General features: G+C 35.5%; 1 protein-coding gene across 3 annotated transcripts in view; it reads left to right on the top strand.

The window, feature by feature from the left end:
• LOC5567344 (rap1 GTPase-activating protein 1) overlaps positions 1 to 26,012 on the top strand; it is a 513,675-nt gene that overhangs the window by 73,632 nt on the left and 414,031 nt on the right. For all 3 annotated transcript variants that reach the window (XM_021848361.1, XM_021848360.1, XM_021848362.1), the window contains one exon: positions 6,072 to 6,891. In XM_021848361.1, coding sequence (XP_021704053.1) covers positions 6,698 to 6,891 — 194 coding nt within the window. In that variant the 5' untranslated portion in view covers positions 6,072 to 6,697. The remainder of the gene's footprint in view (positions 1 to 6,071; positions 6,892 to 26,012) is intronic.

The following is a 26,012-nucleotide window of genomic DNA, read 5'->3' as shown; positions in this document are numbered from 1 at the left end:
TTGAAACATCGATGATTGACGTCATCTTGTCCCGACCAGAACCACATAACAAAACTATAACACATTCCTATCAGCAGCTGTTAAAAATAACAAAAGTTGATATAATTTTGTTATCAGAATGGCTTTGTTCTCAATATGTTATATTTTCAGTAACACATGTATAACAACATTTGTTATATTTTTGACATCTCTTTTATAAGTTTGTTGCAAATAAAATCCGATGTCATAAACAGTAACATGATTTGCAATAATTCTGTTGTTTTGTAACATCCTTGCAACACATTCTGTAATAATTTTGTTATAATTATAATAAGGTTTGTTATATTTTAGTTGTGATTGGTGCAAATTTTGTTAGAATTTTTGTTATTTTAACTACTAACGGTACATGTTTTATAACAACTGGTGATATAAAATCATCATATCAGAGGAACACATTCTGTTATAATCTTGTTTCTTCCGTCTGGTCGGGGTATGATACACGCTATTCTAACGAATTTCAATTTTAAAACGTTGGGCGGCTAGAGGTGAACATTCTGAACCGTATTTATTATGACGTATTTAACCCATCTTGATAGGCAACGCCAACACAAATATCATTCAGGCGGTCATTAATCGTTTCGCATCCAATTTTTTAATCTATTCCGCTGAATTAGGTGATCAAAGAAAGGCAAGAATAATTGAATCTGTTTTGATTTCCGTTTCGAGGCTGCTTTGCTGTTGCTATTTAATAAACTGTAGCAATTATCTGATAATTCCAATTTGGCCGATTTCGCGCTTCAGTGGTTAGTTTTCACTCTCTGCGGTGTGCATTTTTCGGTCGCTTATTAGCAGTTGATTTTTTTTTTCTGTTGCTACTGGACCAAGTTGGAGCTACCAAAGGTGGTAGCCAGTAAAATGGACCATGCGTGTGTAGGCTATCATAATTATAGATGTACTCGTATACCGTGCTTAAATGCAAGTCGGACAGTTTCGAATTCTTTATATTGTTAAGTATTAGCTACAGATCCTACTTAGTCATAATGAAAGTGAACTAACTCTAGACCATTTTGATCAGTCCAATAGTCCGGATATTGATACTGAACGGTATGTAAGAAAGTTAAACGCTAACGCTCACTCGATTCCATCCTACCGATCGAAGCAAGCCACGCCATCACCACCCCGATATGGTTAGACCTGTGCGCCGTCGCCGATCCATTGTACGCCACACCGAAGACGTATTATTCGACGTGCCATACAGCATCGCGCCGTCGTTTTTGTATTTTCAAGCCGACAAATAATTCAGTTCAAAAATGTTACCATTACAGAAAAAAAACTTCAGAAAAAATATGGAATTCCTACTGAAGTTTGTTACAGAAATTCGTCAAGGTATTTATTTAGAATTTTATTTAGGAGATCCTGCAGGAATTCCTCTACAGATTCAATCGAGAATCCTTCAATGGATGCTTCCATTTTTTCCAATCAATTCTTCAGGGATTAATCCTGGAATACCTACAAGGATTTTTCCATGAACACCTCTAGGGTTCCCGCCAGAATTCTTTTAGGAATTCTGAAAGAAACCCTTTTATGACATCCACCGGGAATCATCCCACAAATATCTATTCAGTCAGGTGTTTTTAAGAGAACGCCACTAATATTTTCGCCTGAAATTCCATCAGTGATTCCTCCAGTGATTCTATTAAAAATATGTCTTTGAACTCCTTCAGAAATAATGATAGGGATTTCCCGCGATTTTTATTCAAATACTGCTCTATTATCAATCAAGAGAGATTATTCCAAGAATTTCATCAAGTTTATGTTCAATACTTTTTATAGTGATTTCCTAATGAATTGCTTTACAAACATATTTATGAATGTCTGGTTGTTTGTTCAGGAATTCCATCTAAGAGTTTCTCCAGCTCCAGAATTCCGTTGTTAATTCTTTGAGGGATCCCTGCTTAAATTTCTGCAGGACTTTCCCGTGATTCCAGTTGGAAATTTTCAGAGATACTTTCATGAATTATTCCAAGGATGTTTCCAGCGAAGCGGTCCCATTAGAGAACAATCGAAAAATCTCTGGAATTTCTCCGGATCGCTGCAAAAATGGATTCTTCCCAGAAGAGGGTAGAAACCTATATTGAAACTTCTCCAAGGATTTACAGTAGAACCACTCTAATAATTCAGTTATACATTCCCCTAGGTGTTTTTTTTTTCAGAAATTTCTTTATGGAATATTTCAAGGAATTATCGTGCGATTGCTTCAGGAATCACTCCAATGATTCTTAAAAAAGTTGTTCGAGGATTTTTTTAAATTTTTGTAAGTATCCTCTACGGAAACCACCAGAAATTCCTTCTAGGATTTCTTCAAAAATTCACACAAGAATTTTTCAAGTGTAATAAATTCTCATGGATTTTCTCTTATAATCTCTTCACAATGTTCTGAATGGATTTTTAGAGATTTTTTCCAAAGATTGTCATAAGATTTTTTTCAGGGATTCTTCACAGAAATTTATTAGGGTCATTCACAAGGATGGAAAAAAATCAGCGAATCAATTTAAAAATCAAGGATAAATTTTCTCACATTTCATGCATCATTGACTTTCAGATTAAAAACGACAATTCACAAGGATGGAAAAAAATTAGCGAATCAATTTAAAAATCAAGGATAAATTTTCTCACATTTCATGCATCATTGACTTTCAGATTAAAAACGACAAGCTAGGTGACAAATCGTGGAGTGCAATCAGAAAAATCCTTCAGAATTATGACTTTAATTCGCGAACAATTTATCGTCAGCTCACATGCCGAGCGATTCATTTTTCGGGGAGCGGAGTTTGTTGTGATGGCTTGACGACTAAGGGTTTATCGTTGTTGCTAGGATCGTACGACAAAGAACAACCGCGATGCATCATTTGTTTTATCATGATCACTAGATTTCCATCCTTGGTCATTCATCAAGTTTTTTGTAACAAAAAACCTCTAGGGGTGCCTTCCAGAAATAATACATTTATTCATCTAGCGATTTATCCAGAAATTCCATTCCGTTGAGAACATTATCTAGGAAATTTTTTTAGGGGTCTTTTCTGAATTTTTTTTTCTAGTGATGTCTCTGTGAATTTCAGACAATATCTTCGAGATTTTTTTTGGCAGCAATTTCTTGCGTTATCTCTGCGTCTTTCAAATACGTTAATGAAATATCGCTTTTGCTGTTCCATGGCCAACATAGGCATTTCTAAAAAAAAATCTTCAAAAAATCATTCAGAGATTTCTCTAAGAATCTTATCAGTGATTTAGAGTGTCTACTACCTGAAAAAAAAAACTGGAATTATCTGGGAATTTTATTCAACCTGGAAAAACTTGGAATTCACAGGGATCACAATCAGGGAAATTATTTTGAATTAGTATTACATGGTAGACCATATCCTTTTTGTGAAAAAAATCTTTTTAGCCGGAAACATCAGAACGCCTTTTAATTTTATATTTATTTTATTTTTTTACGTTTTTAGCATAAATTATTATAATAAAAATTTTGGAAGAGGGAAAAAAACCCCTTTGAATGATTTCGTTACGAATTCTTTCTCAAAGTGGCACAAAACCTCTTCATCTTTTCATATAATGTTACAAAACAAATTGAAAATGAATTAAAACTAAAGGCTCATACGGCAAAAATAAGGCCATAGCAGAGCCACAAACTATATGCAACATGATTGAGAACATCATTTTTTGCCTATTTTACAAAAACGGTAAACTTTGTAGCGAAAAAGCATAAATTATAATACGTTTCAAAAAATAGTACTTTTCTCAGGTATGCAGGTCTCTTTTTAGAGTCTTGGTCGCTATTTTGTGCAAGTCTTTTAATGTATGATCTCAAATATCCCCTTTTTTTAACAAAGTGGTTTTTGAAGTGGTTGCCTTATTTTACTTGCAGTGAGTCCTAGAGGCTCAGAGAAACCTTCAGAGACTATTACGCGACTATTTCATAAGTTTTTAATAATAACTCTCTCAGATACCGCAGAATGCTTCAGGAGTTCTAGTGACTTCTCCAGAGATTCCTTCTTGACTACTGTTAGGGACTTTTCCAGCAATTTCTTAATGGATGCTTAGAAGAATTTCTTTAGAATTTGGTTTAGAAAATCCTTCTAAAGCTACAACGTCCATTAATTTTCACATGGATTGTTAAAGTTTGTCGAACACGCTAACAAGATTAAATTGAGTTTTAACATTCTTTGATCCAAATTTGTACTCCGCTGTACCCAGAAATTACAGTTTTCTCAATATACATGGTATATAAAACATGCATTGATATTATTTTTTCAGGCCCACGGGAATCGGGAATCAAACATAATACATTTATGAATTCATTGACCATCAACAGATTACATGTTGCTAAAGGCAATACATTACAATGAATGCCCAAAGATCGAGCACCGCATCGCAACCTGATGATAGTTAAATCATGCATGACACATGTACCGGAAACGAATGAATTGAACAAGTTAGCATTGCTTTTTCTTTCCGAGTGATGATTGTTTTGATCGCATTTCACTGATCATTTAGAACGATTTGAAAACAATCATCATCATCGACTGAGAAAAGGCAGTGCTAACGTGTTCATTTTTTGTATTCATTGAAGCTCACGGTGGTGCTCTTGGCTCACCCACAGTGGATTTACAAATGTGCTTCATAATTACCTATTTTTTACAATTTATTTTCGTAAGATAAATGGTTACTTTGAACGGGATTGACTTTTAGATATGCATTGTCATCATGTCTGGAAATTAAAAATCCGAAATTTTCAGTGTAAACAATTCCCGAAAAAAAGAGATTTTCAAGAACCTCGAGATACAAACCTCAACCAAACTATGTTAAAACTTGCTCCAATCATAAAATTGTGTTCGGCAAAAGTTCGTAGAATTGGATAAACTACTATGTAGAAGTATTTCCGATAAATTTTGATGCTTCGTTCGGTAGTTATAATTTTTTAAAGCTTGAAAATAGCCCAAAAACACATAATTGATTTGAAACACAACTAAATTTACTCTAAATTGAGTGAAATTTTGGCCAGAAGTTCATTTCGCAATGAAAAATCAAAGTATTGGTTGACTGGGGAGTTTCCAGACATTTTTGAAAATATGAATAGGTCTAGTCGATACCTTTCTAACTCGATGCTCCCTAACTCGATGTGATCTGTTTCAGTTTCCTATACAAGTTTACCTCTCTAACTTGATATTTCCATGAAAATTTCATAAATTTGATAATTATGATTATAGTAAAAGCAAAATAAAGGTTGACAAGTCATTTCAGGGTGATAAAAAATTGATTTTGTTAAGACTGCAAAAAGTGTGACGTTGCTAAATGTACTAAAAATTTACTATTTTTCACATTTAATGTACTCTGTCGAAATGATCAAAATTTCAAAAATTCATAAAATTGTGTTCTGTATCTCGATACCTCCCTAACTCGATGGTCCCTTCAATATCGAGTTAGGGAGAGATGACTGGAACTTTAAATTTGAAAAGTGAAAGTGAAAAACTCACTGCATTTTGATCACCCACTTTAAAGTTATCGCAAATGTCCCATTTTGCAAAAATGTTTTAACAAGAGAAACACGTATGTAGAACAAACATTTTCTGTAAAATTCATGTTTTTCAAAATAAGTATAGTAATAAGTTTTCTACTGCACTTTCCAAGTTATTTTCTAGTAGCGGTAGAAATTTCAGATCAATCGGAGCTTTAGGAGTCAAGATCCAAGCTTCCAAACTTGGCCATTTTGTATGAAGAACGGCACAATGATCTTTTTTTTTTTTCGTCAGTCAGTGTACATTTGTGCATTTGATTCATGATTCCGAGCAATCAGAAACAAAAACATAACACGTGTGCTTAGACACAAAATGAATTTCGATATCGGCGCGCAGGTCTAGATGCGATCGATTATTGCTGCCTAGATATTAGTTCGCACCCGAAAACCAATAACAACCTGTTGTAGCGCACTTGCAGCAGCAGAGGAGCAGAGGCACGTTCATGGCATGCCATGATGAGTTTCGCAAAATTGATTTAAATTACCTCCCCTGTTTTTTTTTCTTCGCTTTTTCCAGGTGCTCACCTAGCGGCCGTCTATGTGCATCAGAAACCGCAATCTTTGGAGGCAACGATACTCTACTGCCATGAATCCATGAAGGAACGGCGAGCTATGTTGCGGTCGGTGGTCGTCATATTGGAATCATGCGGTGCTTAGGACAAGCGACATCGCTACCGGTGGTGACTGACGGTAGAATCGAGAGTGCCATGGTTGCTTGGATGGTAGCATAGTAGTAGCAGCGAGTAACCGAAAACTGTGCCCGTGAACAATGGACTAGTGCTTATTGCGCGCGTGGTTTCGTCTGTTGGAGAGTGAAATGAAAGTGTAATCACATTTCGTTTTAAACGCAAGCTCCGGTGTACGGAAAGTGGTGCAAGTTGTACGTTTTGCCAGCTGGAGAGGAAGAAGCGTGGAATGGGTGTGAAAAGTTTGGAAGAAATTGGCAATTTGGAGGAAAAGAAGATTGTCTGTTCGGAAATACGGTTAAGGTGAGCCATAAGTGAGTATGGCACTCGAAGCACAGTGTTTGTATATACAGTGAATGCGTAATCGTAAAAGTATTGTAGAAGACGGGGAGAAAAGAAAATTGGATCAATCGCAGTAAAATCCGTGCCAGAAAATTCCGAAAAAAAAGCCGCGAAAATGTTGAAAATTCAAATGCTCGAACAAATCGTGGCCAACGAGAACATACACGAGGATGGTCAGATAGCAGCTGGTGGCGGGGGTGCAGCAGCAAGTGGAACGAACAGCACTAGCTACAGCCCCTCCGGTAGCTCAAAGGATGAGAATGGAGAAACAAGAAGCTTGAACCGCAGCAACCGTTTATCGCCTCAAGGGTACGTATGTTTTTCAGAGTATTGCATGCTGATAACTTGAGTTTGTTAGAGTTGTTGCATTGCCTCATGTAGTACACAGCGTTCTAGATTTTCCCTGTTGTTCAAAGGGGTTAGCAATCGATTCTTAATACATTTTGTTTCATTGTGTAAAAGTCATAAATTCATGTCAAGTGCACTGGTTTGTCTGCACTTGAAAATGCTTCCCGAACAAATCTGACTTTGTTACGGTTCTACTAAGTAAAATAAACAAATTAACATTTGCGGTTATCGAAAAATGTCGTCCAAGTGCAGTCTGCTGGTCAATGCAAATGCAATAGCAGTGTTGATCCAAATGGCTCATCCGACCAGAACACCATTGGCGTAGCAAGAGGGAAGTCAGCCCCTCCCCCTCCCATATTGTTTAGAATCGAACACTTTCAACTCATGTACGTTTCAAGTTTTCTACACTTCCAACTTAAAATTCACGAATACTACAAGAATATTAAAAAATGTTATTATTACGATAGACAATACATATCCATCTCCAGAACACGCTTTTCTCCTCCAGAAAAAAAATCTAGCTACGCCACGTAGAACACTCGTTTAGATTTCATCAATTATGAAACGAAAATAAACAATTTTAACCAGTAAACAGTTTGATGCTTCTTTCCCACATGTCCGGAGAAACCCGGGTTTATGCTCCACTTTATCGCTAGCAGACCGCAAGATTTTCCTCTTTCAACCCAATCCCACAAGTATTTGACTCTTGATTTCAATATTTCCAAACGAATAGCCGGAGTCCATTCATCGCTTTAGCAGCCAAACCAACCGCGTGTCCCTTTCATCTGACTTCCCGTTTCCATATGGTCTTTAACGAAGCGACGGTGCGGCACTGATCTAAGGAGGCGTCTATAAATTGTCCAACAGGAGTAGTAGGCGGAAAAATGTTGACTCACAATTAGGCATCGAACAAAATTTTTCAAACTCCATCAAAGTGCATTACGTGCTCAGTTTGTACATCACGTAACTAATGGATGCCGCCCAAGTGTGATTGGCGCTTAACGATTTTCCAATACCACGCTTGCTTGTTTGGTTCTCCCATCCGAGAACGACGGACTTTAGGTATCGCACCGGTCATATCTACGCACGGCCGCCTTTGATGACGGCAACAAACCGTGCACACATGGAAAGCCATTTCTGGCTGATGGAAATTTTATTTTCTGAAAAACTCGCCCCCTCCTACGCTTGCCGGTTATAGTTGCTAGTTTGTATATTTTGAATTTCGGATTTGCTGATAAATATTTAAATTAGGCCTTTCTAGACAAAAGCTAAAAATACATAACGGGAAAAGATTTACACATGTGCTGATATTATTTATACATACGTCCTCAAACTGCTTTTCCTCTGGATCTTCGTAATAGGAGACGAGGGGCTTCGCAAGTAAATATTTTCGCAATATAGGAGAAATAATGGATTTATGAATTGCTGCTAGAACGGATCGCCCCGAGGCTTCTTGGATGCTGGAGCTGGGGGATTAGGAGTGGATGAAAAACAAACTACCGCAAAACGGGGTTACTTTGATAATGTGGGACCCACAGCATAATAAACGAAATACAGTTAAACCACCATGAGTCGATATCTGCAGGGACCATTGCCTCATGGAAATATCGAGTAATAGAACAGAAATGCTTTGAAAAGCTGTTTGAGGAGACCACCATAGTAACCATGAAATTTTGTTTAAAGTATGTTTCCATGAGTCGATAATTAGTCATGGAACATCGACTCATGGAAATTTCACGGTATCATAATTCCTGTAAATCAGTTAAGCAAACCGAATGCAAATGTAAAAAGTATGTCAGAGCTATTTAAATTGGGATCGAGAAGTACTAAGGCTTTCAATTTTAAATTAAGTGTGTACATGATTCTTTGAATTTGTGCAAAATAGGGTAAATGATGGCTTCGGCACCCTGAGGGTATTTTTGGCAGCACTATCTTATCGTCCTTGTTTAGATTTATCTACGGAACAAGAGTTAACTTCAATGTGCTCAACATATTCCTTGAACTATAATCTTCCATGTAAATCACATCTTTCACAAAAATATTACATAACATGGGTTTTATCATTAAATGAAATAAATGCTTACGAAATTATCGTCATTCGTGAGCTGCCGAATAAAACAACACAAGAACAGCTTACAAAAACTCACCACTTTAAAAGGTCCAATTCTCCGCTCCGATGCCAATTTTTTCACAAAAGCTTCGCACCGATGACTTATGCACTATTGAACTCTTAATTTGTATATAAAGCACTTGAAAATACTTAATTTTTATGCTTTAAATCACAAATTAAAATTAATGCACTTTGCTTTCCTCGGCAATCACTTTTTATTACGGGACCAGGTTGCCAGAAAACCATATTCAATTGCGGTGTATTTATTATTCACGATTTAACTTCACAGAAAAAAACGAACATGACTAAATAATTTATTGGAATTAGGCAACAAAGCATGCAGTGGTAACAATTGAGCCTTTTAATACTTTCTTATTTGAAGATTGTAGTGCATAATCTTCAATATACTGAGAAACATATAAAATATACGTCTTTTAATAGTTGAACTATTTTGGCAACACTCCTGTTGTTCTACAGGCAATCAGAGGATGATGTTTTTGTGTCAACTCATAAGTGAATTGATTTGCAAAGGGCCTATTCTGATTTTCTCATACACTGAGAATAATAGGAACGCAAATAAATTTTACTGGCAAAGTTTGGATTTTGATCCGAATGATATACATAATCAAAAAAAAGTCTTGGAACATCGCAATCGGTTTTTTTTTTTAAATTTTACCATTCATTCTCTCAGTAATAACTTGATGATAGAGCGTTCAAGAGCAGCAACTTTTACAGACCACAACCATATCGAGCCATTCAGCGTGTCAGCGAATAGTTCAATTCACGGTGAAATTATTTACCTTTCGAATTTAAAGCAATTTGAAAACAAATGTGCAATTACCGTCGTTGGGGGTGAGATTTGGCCATAAATACTTAAGTCCTCATTTATTTTTGAACAAATTTCGCAATTTGACTTGATGTGTTCGGCTAAATATCGTCCCCTTAATGCTACAACTAGATAACTCGAAAATCAAAATTTTGGGATGTGTAACTTTGAAAACATGACTGTTTTACAAGGTGATGGTTAATCGCAGAGAAAATGATTGACAATTAAACTTTAACATGTGTATTTTGAATCACACGCTTATGAGCTGCGGATATTTTGCAGTCCAATTAAGAAAAAATGTTTTGGCATATTGAAGTCAAAAATTTCAAATTTCGAGTTATCTAGTTGTAGCATCAAGGGGACGATATGAAAATACATTGCAAATTCTGAACAAATAATTGAAATTTGATTATTTTCCTTTAAATTGGAGACTTAAAATTGGCCCAAATTCACCCCTTCGAAGGGGTGACATTGGGCCAAACAAACTACACTCAGGAAATTGAACTATCGATAAACCTAGGAAACCCTTATGAAAATTCGCCACAAGAAAAAGGATTGAAGTTCATAAATTTACGTTATAAAACCAAATTTGAAAACAAAAATATATTTCACGGCCAGTGTTGACCACACTCATTTCCCCGAAATTCGAATTGTGAAGCCATGAACTGTTATGAACTGTGCGTTGTATTCCTGAGATGGAGGGAGAGGTGGTTGGGCTTGAGTGTTGCACATGGGATGATTACCACAATAGATCAATTAATGATCGCAGTGGTTCAAATCCCAAAAAAAAAAAAAAAAATGGGATCCGACAGTTTCGATCTTGGTAGGCCGCAATTCTAGTTTCGGTGAAATGATCCGCACTCACTCACTTACTCATTTCATTTCACCGAAACTTGAATTGTGGCTCTCTGGGATCAAAATTGATCGATTTTGTGTGCAGTACTCAAGCTTAACCATCTGCTTTTCTATCTTAGGAGGATGAAGCATGGTTGTAGTAGTTCGTGGCTTCGTAGTTCGGAAAATGTTATTTTCGGGGAAATGAGTCTGAGCAACACTGTTTCACGGCAACCTGGACAGGCTTCAAATTTATCCCTCTCATTTACCATTATCACGTCTATCTTTTTATAGTGATATTATCACTCTTGAAAAATGATGGATAGAAGATAGACTATATTATCTCTATCAATTGATAGACGGATGGAGATACTATCAGCATTTTTTCATCACTCATGGATCAAGCATATCTATATCATCTATCTTTGGAGAAAAATATACTATCTGCAAAATTCTATAGCTATCCCTATCTATCCTATCATTGATACAAAAACCGAAACCAAAATCTTGCGCTAATAGAAATAACTCAAAGTATGTTCTCATGGATATTCTCAGAACGGGCACGACGAGGGAATGACGGAAATCGATGTGCGACACCATTTTGAAACCCAAGATGGCGGCCTCCAGTTAAGGAAAATCGTTGAAAACCCATGCAATATGGTTATTTTCGGAACGGGTACGACGAGGAGATGACGGAAGTCGATGTGCGATGCCATTTTGAAATCGAAGATGGCGGCCTCCGGTTTGGTAAAATCATTGAAACCCCATGCAATATGGGCGACGGCATTTTGAAATCACGTTCCAATTTCTGTTTATCAACACAAAAATATTGAAAATTCTTATTTTTTGGAATGTTTAGAAAGTAAACTAAAGACTTATTTTGAAGCAAGCCTTATGGATTTCAAAATGGCGTCGAACATCGATTTTCGTCATCCCCTCGTCACGCCCGTTCCGAAAATGCCCATATTGCATGGGTTTTCAATGATTTTACTCATCCGGAGGCCGCCATCTTGGATTTCAAAATGGTGTCGGACATCGATTTTCGTCATCCCCTCGTCGCGCCCGTTCCGAAAATGCCCATATTGCATGGGTTTTCAAACAATTTTCCTTGACCGGAGACCGCCATCTTGCATTTCAAAATGGTGTCGGATATCGATTTTCGTTATATCCTCATCGTGCCCGTTCCGAAAATACCCATATTGCATGGGTTTCCAACCATTTTTACACTCCTGAAGCCGCTACCATGGATTTCTAAATGTGGAATTTAGTTAACTTTCTATACCCATCGTCCAACAATTGTTATTCCATAATGTATTCAATCAAGATAGAACCTCTAACATTGTTGTTTGAGAGATGTTGTACTGATAGTATCATCATGAAATTTTTTTTTGGGATAAGGATACTATCACTCTATCCTCTATCTCTGATAGAAACCATTCCCTCAGTGATATATCTGGATAGACAAGAATTGATAGTATCATCTGGCTTAACTGATAGTATCAGCTGTCTATCAGATAGATGATAGTATCATCGTCTATCTGATAATTTTGATGCCTGACCCTGGAATCGAACCAAGAATATTGCGATCGATAGGCTCGTGCGCACTTCCCTCGTCTATCGACGCCTTGATGTGGGGTGATGCTAAAACGATACATAAAGCTTTCGTATTGCAATAATCGTTCCATCTTTCTTAAGGCAAAATGTATGAATTTCTATAGTCCAGATCGCCGCGTGTAGAATTGATACGCAATAAGAACAAATCAAGAGAATCGTGTGTTTGAGCCGCAACGTTTGAGCCTACTCCCCCTCCCCCTAGAGCGTTACGTAATTTGTGGACGGCGCCTTAGTCTGCACAAATTTGGTGGCGTTGTGTTTTAATATGACTCTCAGCTATTCTATTTACAACTGCAATTCTGTTCTCAGTGTAGTCTGTATTTTTTCTGCATTGGCCCTTTCAACGAGTAAAACATAATGAGTGACGTTTAAATTCATGCATTGTCAACAAATAATAAAAACTTACCAATACATAACCTAGTTTTTGTACAGTTTTGGATTGCCGAAGAGAATAATTTAGCTGCCGACAATAGTAATTGCATTGCCGATAAAAGAACAAGTGCCTCGCGACTTTGGTGAAGAAAAATAGACGACTTAGAGAACAAAATAGTTTTGTGTGTATACTATTTAATAAATGAAGAGTGCTCAAGTGTATTTTAGGTATCTCCTGCTAATTGTTGTGTTTTGTTGTTGTGTATAATTGCCTTCTTAAAAGTTCAGCTGCTTAGGCTGCCGACAATACGTAAGTTCCCCTATATTTATTCATATTGCAAAAACGATTGATTTATGGAGTGCTTCGTGAAGCCCAAGCAGGACAGTTCGGTTTTGCGTCGTCCGATTGATTTTGCTGACAGATTCGCGCTTGTTTTCGTCGCCGGAGAATTTTTTTCCCTGTTTTGGAGCGTCTTGCTGGGTACGTATTTGGGAAGGCCCAAGCAAGACGGTTTGTTTTCGGGACGCCAAGAAGTTTTGCTGTCAGTGTCAGTTTTGTGTTCAGTCGAGAATGGATTACCAACTGGTGAGTTCGTTTCATGCTTATGATAACACATTTTTTCTTGAAAGCGTAACTTTTATGTAATATTAAAACAAACTTTGTATGGTTCGTCACTATATGTGTCGGCATTATGCTTTTTTCTTATACAATTTCAATATACATATATTTTTCTCTTTTTGACATTATTAAAAATTATCTCTTGAATTGTTCGACATTGTGAATGTTGACGTATTTTCTAAAATTTCTACCATATCGAGACAAAATGCACAGTAATACTCATATGTAATTTTCAAACAAACTATGTATGGTTCGTCACTACAAGTGTCGGCATTATTCCTGTTTCATATAAGTTAAAATATATACATGCAATTTTCAGTTTTCGTCATTAATAAAAACGTCTTTTGAATTGTTCGACATTATAGATGTTGACGTATTTTTTCCAAAAACTTCTCGAGACAAAAATACAAAACTAGCTTTTAATACAAGTCGTATATTTCCCCCTTGTCCATGGATCGCATCACCGACCAGAGGTGACTCCCAGATCTTTTCCTCCCTCACTAATAAACACCCTTCCCGTGGTGATTATGGAAATGCAGAGGTATTCTCGGTCTCTAGAAGCAACAATCATTACACCTTAACATTCCTTCCCCATCGCAACTGACTGTAAGGACTTGGCCGGCGCCGTTATTGATCAATAATATTAGATCTGCTAGAATTGCACTTCGAGAGTAAGCGGAAACTCCCATCCCTTATTCATTTGGATCGTAATGCAATTCTTACCAGTTCCGATCAATCACGGAGTAGCAACCATTGACATGTACAGTCAGTCTATGCTATGCTGCTATGCTATGCTATTGCAAAAACGATTGATTTATGTTAAAACATGAGAAATAATCGATCTTTGTTCAAAATATAATTTTATACAAATTTTGATAATAGGTATATGGTAGAAGCACATACTTTGGTATTAGAAAATAGACTTTCGATAATGTGAAAAATTATTGATGCATTAAAATTTATTCGTTATGCAAACTTTCAACTGAAATCGATAACTAATATATCAAGATAAAATAGTAATTCTCAAAAAGAATGCAGAAACTATCAGATTTTCTTCAAAGAAAAACTACCAAAAATACCCCATTTTACGGTTCCAACATTTTCATCCGGGGCATCCGAGTGACGTCAAAGCATGTTAGTCGGCCTGATTTGACGAATCGTTTCCGATTTGCTGGGAGCAATGCGATGCTGATAAAAGAGAAATGGATCATCGTGATTTGTATTGTTTATTTCCCGGCAATTTGAAACGATTTGTTAGGATTAGTTAGGCGACTACCGTCATAAGGAACAAAGCACGGCAAGCTATGATCTCATGGTTTACTTTGTTCAGTTTGGCAAAACTTTCACTGGCAGATCAAAATCATCTTACCAAAATATAGCCAAAAACACCTTGCGTCTTGATTTGGACCAGTTGGACTAGGTGTGCAATGCGGTTCCTATCGTAGCGCCAAAAATTGATTTTTGATTTTGTTTTGGCTGTGCTATGGATGAACCGGTTTTTCAATAGAAGCTAATTGATTGATAGACAAACATGTTTTCTTTTACGGCGTGATTCGTTCCGTTTGAAGATACATGTCAGTAGACGAAACTCGCTGCAACCGACAGCGAAAAAAAATCTGCAAAATTCCTCCATCGACACCTATCGCATATGTAATTCAACCGAACTAAAACTACGAGACGACGGATGGATGGCCAGTGAAGAGATTCACTCAAAGCGCCTAACGGGAATAAGACGGAGGCACCTGATGGCACGCATATCCAAATGGCAGTCATCGTTTCGCTGTCGAATGGCAGCAGCAGCAGCAGTCAGAGGACTTGAGCGGGATCTCCAGCAAATACTTGACCAAGATTTGAAGAATTGCTCCATTACCGGATGACGGTCAAGTACCTTCTTCGGGTAAACTTCCAATGCCCTATTCGGAAGCTGTCTGATTTCCATTTCAAGCCTAATGGATGCAGGTCAACACACTTTTTCTAATTTGACTGCTGAGGGCTTATGTCTGGATTAGTGATTTTTATCAATGTGTAGATACAATGCATATAAGATTATCTCAATAGGGACGTCAAAAGCTATGTACATAGCCTTCCTTGCAACTATGAAGACTAAGAAACTATTGATCAAATAACATCCCGTCAGTTGAATTAAATGTTTTGAATCTCAATAGCTGTAAACATGACCAGAGGATTGAGGAATTCCTTAAATAAAATTTAGAGAATATCTGAATGTCCTAGTAAAATTTTTGAAATTATACTGCATCTTTGAAGAACTCTACGTCTACATGAATTCAAAAATTAAATCTTCTATCACCCCGAAGATTTAATTTTTAATAAGCGGACGAAACTTTTAGTGAATTCCGGAACTTCCTACAGTTAATCATAAAGAAACACAAAAGCAGTACCAGAAAATGTCTCTGATCGTAGCATGCGAAGCATTGTTGTATAATTTTAGACATTAAAAAAAACGATTGCTGTGAGTGATTCATTGCTATGTTCATGCGAATTGCTTGATATTAAATTCGAGTTGAATTGGGTTAATGTATTTCTCATTACAAGTTATACAAACAAATGTGAAGTTTGTGCCTGGGAAAACTGCTACCACTCGCCTACTTCTCTCGGCAACACTAGTGCCATTCGTCCAGCTATCCCTTCAAATGACCCCCAGTGCCAGTACTAAATGAAAAGCAGATTACTTTTACTTTCTTTCCCTCGGAACGACTTAAATTACTCAATTACGTCGAAGCGAATGAACGAGAGTGAAAAACAACGCTCAACCGTGCAAAATTGAACAGTCGGGCCGCGTTTTTTTCTTCATTTTCCCTCCGTCGATTAAGACTCATTATTTTCGAAAAGTTAGTCCAAAGACGGCCGTTTGGCTCCGGTGTCTATAGCCTCAAGTTCAGGGGGAGGTGGCCTCGAAGTCACGGAGCCAAATCCGAAAAAGTGACGTCTCAATCTCAAGCTAGCTCGGATCATGGCTCATCTTTGGCGGTTGAAGGTTAGTACTGGGTTTAAAGACAAAAAAACTAAAACATTAGATTCGGTGTCGTGTGCCGCGACGTTTTACGTTGAAATTACGACAGCGTCGACGATCGTTACCGTTGGAACAGTTCAGCGCCAGATACAGCTGATGCTACACTGAGAGCAAAAGTGCGAAGTCATAATAAAGAAATTAAGATTATCTGCAACTGTTATCACTTTCTCAGTGTAGCTTTAGACTGTTTGGCAGCAGGTTTTGGAATATTGGCGTGATGAGAGTTGTATTCAATCTCCGACTTCTACTACTTGACAACTTAATATTACAACAAAGCCGGGCTTATCGTATTCAGTAGATTTCAATTTTGATTGATGTGAAATTAGTCTTCTATGAATTTTCAAGTATCTTCTCATACCACGGTATATGCTTGTTGTCTTTGGTATTTCCTCAAACAATGCACAGCGGTTTTGTTCGCAGTTTTCCTAAATTGTCGATTTCACCTACAAAGTTTGTTCAAAGTCTTGAAGCGCTTATTCGGCTTGGTGATCAATTCACAAAAGTAGATTTGAGTGTTGTAACTTTTAATCTTTTGACAGATACGCGTATACCACTACTTGTAGTCTTCTTCTTTGTCTGGCACTCGTATGATACGACTAAAAGAAACTGAAGAAAACTGCAAGCTGCAAGCTGTCGAAATACACATATCTATTAACACTTCAGTCGTCGCGCTGTTGTATTTTGTACAACACTGTTGAAAAAACCTCGTTTTACGTTCACAACAGTAGCGTGGTGGTTCTAACGGTGGCAAACCGCGCGACGACTGAAAGGTTAAAAGATAAGCAATGGGGAGATATGGAAAGGTTCAATAGAGGTGGTTTAGAGGTATTCCGTTTTTTTTTTTACAAACTCTGAATCCACGTTAAAAATCAAGCCCGAATCCAAAGTTTCAAAATTTGCCGTGCCCAGTTTTTCAATTTTTGAAACGCTTTTTAAATCAGTATGGGGCCGTCCATAAATGACGTAGCATATTTTCGCTGATTTTTTACACCCCCCTCCCCCCTCGTTGCATTTCGTCACAAATGCTGGTACTCCCCCCCTGGAAAATACGTAGCATATCGAGCACCCCCCCCCCTATTTTTTTTTTGTTTTCCTTAGCGACTGAGTTAAAACAAAAAATTGGAATTGAGAAGTTCAATACAAAGTTTGATATTATTTACTGACTAAAATGAAAGGATAATCTATTCTAACAGATTGATATACAGTAGCGCTCAAAACTAATTTGGAAAAGTTTTAAATATACATTTTCCTTGGTTAAGGTGTCCAGTTTCTTATAGACTAAATTATATTACTATTGCTGTTCTTACCATAAAAAACAAGTTTACTATAAAAATGTGAAAAAATATTGATTGGATTAATCAAGCACGTTACTTGACAGTTAGGGTCCAATATATTTTATAATATATTGAACAAAAATTTCGTTATATTAGAGGATCGTTTTTTTAAATTATTCGTTGTTAGGAAATAGATTTCAATGAAGATGATCAAGAAAATATATTAATTTGAAATGAATCATCGTTAATATTATCCAATTTCAAATCATTTTAGCAAACAGTGGCCAGATACATAAAAGATTACAGTTGAAATATTTGGAATGTTTAGAAAATTTTAGCGATTATTATACAAATTCAATAATCTCTATTAATATTTCAGTTGATTTTCATTATCGTTTCCATACTGAAATAATCTTACACAACCTATAATGAAACCGTTAAATAATAAAAATTCTTCAAATTACCGAGTTATTAACAAAATTTAATGATAGGGCCATTTTGTTAACACTCGAATGTATTATCCTTATCAATATTCATGCTATTCCATCAAGAGCATTGATATATGAAAACAAATGATGAGTTGATTGGGTGGAGAACTCTTGCAACATTGAAGGCATAATTCACGGAATAAATATCTTGTACTCTAAGTAAAAAATGTACTCCAAGTAGTTAGGGCATTGATTTTTAATCAATTCATTAAACTTGTTTTGTTTATTTATAAATTTATTAATTTGGACACGAATATAATATAATATTCACATAATTATTTAAAGCTTCAAAACATCTGTTTGATTGCATTTATCAAGATAATCTAAAGTTTCATAGATATTTTTTCAATCTTGTCACATGGATGTTTTGAATAACCCAAGTTTATAAGTAAAAAAAGAAGGTTCATAAAAAATAATTGTATGCAATTTTTTTTCAGCGCCTTTCTTTTAACGGACTTGATTCCAAATGCTACGTCCGCTAGCTAGGACCCCTCCCTCCCCCTCGTCACACTTCGTCACAAATTCGTGAAGACCCCCCTCCCCCCTAAAAAGCTACGTCATTTATGGACGACCCCTATGCATGTCAGTTTTGGATCACACCTTGGGACAACTTGTCATTATGTTAACTGAAATGCCATGAAGTCGATAGATTGAAATCTTTTTTCAACATTTTCAATATCAAAATTAAGACATTAATCCCTCTACCGGCATCTTCATTTTTTCACCACAAAAAGTATTCAAATCACGATAGCTTTTTTATTTCTCAATATTTCTTCACCATTTTTTTCACAAGTTCTTAAAAAACTCTTCTAGTTTAAGAATCTGTGTCGATATTGATCATTGATCATCTGGATCCGGAGATATTCCAAAATTCCTTGGGGACCGACGTATAGCCATAACCCACGTTAATTTCTCAGGCTATAGCATTTTTATCGCTCTCTGATATTCATCCTTCAAAACTACAAAGAGCTTGACAACTTAAAAAAATCATATCCTAATTTTCAGATATCTCCAAGAATACTCGACCGATTTGTATGATTTTTTTAGAGCAGCTCCTCATTATCTGGCATTGTAAAGTCCTCATCTTGTTTTTTGGTAAATAAATTGAATGGTGGACCCCCATAAAACATCGGAATATCTTCAAAACCAGATCACCAATGATTGAAATCGACTTGGATTCTTAAACTAGAAGAGTTTTTCGAGAACTTGTGAAAAAATGGTGCAAAAAGGTATAGGGGTTAAACAATAATAAAGTTGTGTTATAATCAAAAACAAGTGCTCTTTCGATCAAACTACAAAAAATCGTAACTTTTCATCATTTAATAACCCAATACTGAAATTTTCTTCTTTTAGATTCTGCTCAGAAGGACCGAAATCGTAAAAGAAATGATTTCACCTAAAAGTGAGATTACAAAAAATTTTTGGGTGATGTTTCAGGAAAACTTGTAGTCAATGTCGATACAAGACATTTTGTCGAAGACACAAAAATTCGATCTCTTATACATTACAAGAAGTATGTATTATCAATGTATGACCCCCAGAATTTATAGTTTTCTTTTCATTTCAACTTTTTCCCAGTGGGCCAGGGATGCAATCTGGCGGGACAAAATTAATAACTCGGTAACGAAGCGTTTCTGGCATTTGATGTCTTCGGAAAAGTTTTTTGTAACAATGAGGACCATCTACTGACATAAACGGATAGTTCGTAAATCGTCCGCATAGGTGGCGCCACAATCTAACTTTTTACTGTGACTTTCTAGAGACTTGATATGTTCGGCATAAAATGAACAACTGTCTCGAAGACGTCAAAATTCCACAGCCTACTGTTTTCAAGTTACTGGAAAAATAAGACCAAATTAGTAAAACAATTCTTTTTTTTTATAGAATTTTATAATTTTCTTCAGAACTATGTCATATAATATTTTTAGCTGGTAAAATGACAATCACAAACTCTGGTGGAAAAATTTTAATAATACGACGCTTAAAAATTAAGAAATATTAAAAAAACTTGAAAAATTAAGCAATTTTTTAACCTTAATATCTCCAAAAGCGCAAAAAATCGTTGTTTTTTACTAATTTGGTCTTATTTTGCCAATAACTAGGCTGTGGAATTTTGACGTCTTTGAGAGAGTTGTTTATTTTATCAAAATGAACAACTTTGCCAAACAGGCCAAGTCTCAAGAACGTCACAGTAAAAAGTTAGATTGTGGCGCCACATATGCGGACGTTTTACGAACTATCCGTTTATGTCAGTAGATGGTCCTCATTGTTACAAAAAACTTTGCCGAAGACACCAAATGCCGGAAACGAGTTATTAATTTTGTCCCGTCTGATTGTGTCCCATAGTGCAGTGTTATTTTACATTTATGACGTTTTCTTCAACAATGTTTAACTGACAAAAATACATGTTTTGACTAAACGAAGAAACTCGACTACCTTGGATTCAAATGGAATTTTGCACATAGTTTCGATATAATAGAATAAGTTTTTTTTCCACTGGTGGAGAGACCATTTAAAATCAAGAGTAACTTCTGATAAGGGCGTATGTATTTTTGGCACCACTATTTTAAAAAAAATGTAGGGGAACATGGTCCAATTCGGACCTAGTAACAGTTTTTTGGCCATATCTTTTCAGTATGATGTACGATATGAAAAGTATGATGTTAACGTAAACACCTGATTCAGCGCGCACACTTTTCTCTCAGAGAGTTTTGGGATATCTCCTACCGGGACATGACTAGACATGTTTGAACAAAATGCTCCAGAAGGTCCGAATTGGACCAACCCTGTTCCAATTCGGACCCTCCATGTTCTAATTCGGACCACCCTATGTTTTATTGTTTTTGCTATGGTAGTTATATAATATAACTCCGATTTGTTTGGTATCAAAGCTTATTGAACTTCTTCTGTAAGCTCAAGCATAAAAATAAACCCAATTTGTGAAAAAAACCTGATTTAATTCGAGTCAGATTTAGCTCAAGTAAAATGTGAATTTCTCAAAAAAATAAAATAAACGAGGGTGAAATCCAAAACTGGTTCAAATCTAAGTACAGTTTACTCTCCCTAACTTAATTTCAAACGGACCAGATATAAGAAAACAAACATTTTTTTTATATTGGAGCTTTTTGTTATTTTGACAAAATGCATTCCAAAAGTCTTGAATATAGTAAAATTTCAACACATTTAAACTTTGCATGAAAATATCGGGTTAAAAAGGTGAACTATAAAGGTTCTCAGCAATCGTAAATGTCTTTTTGTATCGTATTGTCAAACTATTTTGGGAAGCCGTATCCAAAATAGGCTGGAGATGCTATAGCTGGATGATATAGCTGGATTATTGATTCCTTTATTTTTTGGTGGTCTACCGTATTTCTTAGATTTTTTCGAAGACTTTTTCTTGACCGCACCAGAAACAAAGACATCATCGATCAATATTACAACTTTTGTGATTTTCTATCAAGCCGAGAAGACTTTCACGGGGTGGAGCTCTTGGAATAGACTGAGTTCTCGTTGAAAACCAAGAGGTCCCTTTTGGACCATATCAAAAGGTCCGGATTGGACCAACACACATTTTGTGATTTTCAAACTAGTTGAACACAAACAGTGCATAGATATATCGAAGCCATATGATCAGATGAAAATTTAGGCTTGGAGGATTCGATTATAAAATAACACAGGAACATTGAAGATTTATTGTCACTTACAGAAGCTTGAAAAAAATGCTAACCGACAGCACACCAGCGCACCTCAAAACAACAAACTATTATAAAAGTCAAACGAATTAACTGAAAGGCGTCAAATTTATTGTGTTAGATCCAAGCCAGACGGTGGGTAGAACAACAGTACTCACGATCTCTACAGTTACGCTAGTATTGAGAAATGTTTGATGGTCCGAATTAGAACAGGGTCCGAATTGGACCAGGTTCCCCTACCTCGGAAACCGTTTGTTATAGAGAAATAGTGTCTGAGGAGGGATGGTAGACAATCAAATGGGCTTTGGAAAAAAAATATACACTGAAAAAAAAAATACTTTTATTTTCATGAAAAAATCGAAATCAAACCTTAAAACACAAATTGCAAAAAATAGGTATCTTCGATTTTTTTCAATTTTTTTCTGTAAAATTTCAATGTAAAACCAGATGTTTTAAGCACAGTTTCAACATAGTGCAATCAAAAATAAAAAAAGTTTTTCTAAGAGTAACTTTTTGTGCATTTCTGAAAAATCAATTTCTGGCCGTAGAAAAGACGTTTTGATGCTGTAATATGATTCTTCACCCAAAAACATTTCAAAATGCTAATAACAATGATCTTCCTAAAACTAGCCGTTTTCAAGATATTTAGGATTCAATTATATTAATATCATAAAACTTAAGTAAATACGCCCGTTTCATAAGTTACTCTAGATGCTCCACCAACAATGTTACGTTTATCTCTTTCCACATTAATATCTCATGTTTTAAGGGCAGTTTCAACATGGTGCATTTTTAAATAAAAAAAATTCTAAGGGCAACTTTTGGTGTATTTCTGAAAATTCAATTTATGGTTATAGAAAAGGCTTTTTTATGCTGCAATATGATTTTTTAGCATGTCTAAGACCGATAGCTGGTTCTTTTTTAGAGAATTGGTCTTTATTTTTGTGTAAGTCTCTGAAAAGTCTATTTTTGATATAGAGAGTCTCTCAATATAATATATACCAAAATGGTTTCGAAAGTCTCCTTTTTCCTTATCTTGCTTGCAGATAATTATGATGTAAAATGTCTTCTTATATTTCTCAAACACAGCTTCACGAATTATCCTAGTAGTTTTTCCAGGGATTGCAGGAAATTCCTCTACCAATTCTTTCAGTAATTTTCCAAAGTATGCTTTGAGGAAGTTCTCCAGAATTCACTTCAGGGAATCGTTGAGCACTTCAACGTTACTACCTCTTGTAATTTTCTCAGGGATTAGTTTCAACAATTTTCCAAAGACTATCCTAGGACTTCCTTCGGATATTTTATCACTAACTTTTCAACCGAATTCTCCAATCCAATCGCTACTCTAAGAGATCTTGTAAAAGATTTACACAGAACTTTTTTTTTCTAAGGAAACCCGTAAAAGTTAATTCCAGAGTTTCAGGTAAAATTCGTACCAGGATTTTTTTTACCAAGAAACTCGCCAAAAATTTATACGCCATTCCAAAAAAATGCATTAAACATTCTTCGAGGGGTCTTATGAATTAATATATTAAGAACATTTCTAAAAATTCTTTAAATTCAACCTGTGTTTCATTATTGAGTTTCCCTAGATTTTTTTTTTGTAGGAATTTTTCTATCCAAGGATTACTGGAGTTTTCCAAACATTTTTCAATGATTTTTTTTCACAAAATCCCCATGGAATGTTCAAAAGTTCTTTTAATCTTCCACATCAGCTAACACTACATTTTTTTTCAAGAAATCGTCCGATCATTCCTACATACTTTTTTAGGGATTTCGTCCATGAGTACACAAAATCCTGCGAGATATTGTCCAGAGATTCAATTGATTTTTTTTCTTTATTTTTTATCAATTATCTCAGCAATAATCTAGAAAATCTAGTAAATTTCATCAAAAGTGAGTTCTTCTAGAAATCTTCATTCATCAAGGAGACTTTAGAACTCACACAAGTTTTAACAGAAGTTACCCTAAGATGTGCTTTAGGAATACGTCACGATATTTCTTTCAACAATTTCTCAGCTTTCTGGAAAATTTCAGTAACATTTCTTTGGAGGAATACACTCCTGGAAGAATGTTTGTTTTTTTAAACTTCTATGAGAAATCTCTTGGAATCGGAGAAATTTGGTGACTTCCCAAAGAAATCTTTAGAGCAATTCCTGAAAGTATCCTTATAGAAATTTCTAATTTACATCGTTAATAAACTCTGGAGGACAATTTTGTAGAAAAAACCTCAATAATCTTTGAAGACATCTTGAGTAATTTCGGGTACAATGTTCCAACATGTTTTAAACAGGAGTCTTGGAGGATGTCCTAGAAAAACCGAAGGAAGAATCACCGGATGAAATCCTAGAGGACTATGGTAATCAAGGTATTCTGGACAGACCATTACGCTTACCATTTACGGCAAAATCAAATGGTCCTTCTTTTAAAAATATCAGAAATAATATCTGAAGGAGTTCCGGTTGGAATCCTTGAGGTATTGTTTGTGGTTATTTTTCAAAAAATTGAGGTTTTTTTTCGAGATATCCAAAACAATGTTTTTGAGAAATTCATTAGAAAAGCACCTTATCAAACTTCTAAAGAAAAAAAATATCCCAAATGAAGTTATCTATCCTTGTATCTAATCTGAAGAAATTATTTGTCGTTTAGGAATACTCTCTGAGAAACTGTCTGGTCGTACCGAACTCTTCTCTCCTGATTACTGTTAAATCTAATTTTGTTTATTAATTACCGTTTGGTCTCTTTTCGGTTCTTGTTTAGTCTCTTTTTTCAAGAAAAGAAAGAGTTTTTCAAATTTCCTATTTTCACTACCAGAACTGCTTCATACACAATTTTTAATATTATTAGAAAATAATTGATTTCAGACAAAAAAGAGAGGGTTAATTTAGAAATCTTGGACATTTTCTAATGAAAAGTAACAATTCATCATTTATCTTAATTGCCACAATCAAATGTTATACAGGTTGACCAAGGGCTTGATAATCCGTGTTTCTATTTTCCGAAAAAAAAATGTATTTGTATTAACTTAGATGGGAATATACCTTATCAAATATGTAGCAGATGACTTTTGTAACAACCATTAACACAATTCAATAAATTTGAAATATTTTAAAGAATTTGGCCTTATTTGCAGGTCAGAACTGTATGTTTACTTGCGAAAACATCAGTAAACTTAGTTTTTATTTTAACATATTGTCACTAATCCAACAAAAAAATACTTTTGCGCTCTTGAAGCTGTCCAAATGGTATTTTTAGCACCTTCATATTTGAATATTGGGTATTGGAATAACTTCAGCATGCATTACAAAATGCCTAAAATTGTAAATTGGGCTGTTTAGCGATGAAAAAGTTACAGATTTTCGTAGCTTGTTCGAAAGAGCGCATTTTTCCAAGTACAAATAGTATACATAAAGCTTATAAAACATCATTGAAGATACTTCAGCAATCGAAAGTGTGTAGAGCGTCTGTCACAATTAATATGACAGGACTTAAAATTTATAGCATAGCCCTCTCTTACAGAAATCCGCTTCGAAATTGACCATTTGGAAGTCTGGCCATAATTTGGATCCATAATTATGATGCAATAACGTCCAAACATTCGAATTTGGAAAATTTCGATTTTGTTGCCAAAAACGGAATCCCACTGTATAACACAGTTTTATTGCGCTCCAATATTTTAATTTTGCCATTATAAATGATTAATGAAGATTTTAATCTGTAGACTCAATGACATTTCAATTTACTTAATGGCAGCTTGTCCCGTAGTAAATTTGCCGAGGGGTGATTCAAAAGCGATTTTCATATTAACTTTAAACGTGTTCTAAAATGGCATGGAAAATCATTGAATACTTAAAAATTTGTCATTATTTTGTTTTATGCATACAAAATTTGAGTATTTACATACTGTGAACTAAAACTGTTGAGTATTGTTCTTAAGAAAATTCTTTAGGAATACTTTTTGGTTTGGTGTCGATAGATATCTTTATTGCAAAATAATAGCATATAAATCACAGCTGTTGTACAAAGTACAACAGCGCGACAGCCCGAGGGTTAAGTGAATTAATGAAAGTCAAAGTTCTATTTCGATCACAAAATCTGCGAAAAAAACACAGCAACTGTGATTGGCCTCATATTTTGTCACTAGTAGGTAATTTAATCCAATGGACCAATTGTCATAGTAGGCCTAGACATATTTTCGACGTAAATTATATTACCTTATTGA

This window comes from Aedes aegypti, chromosome 2 (genome assembly GCF_002204515.2).
Source record: "Aedes aegypti strain LVP_AGWG chromosome 2, AaegL5.0 Primary Assembly, whole genome shotgun sequence".
NCBI classification, from domain to species: Eukaryota; Metazoa; Arthropoda; class Insecta; order Diptera; family Culicidae; genus Aedes; species Aedes aegypti.
This window is presented reverse-complemented; position numbering and strand designations above follow the sequence as displayed.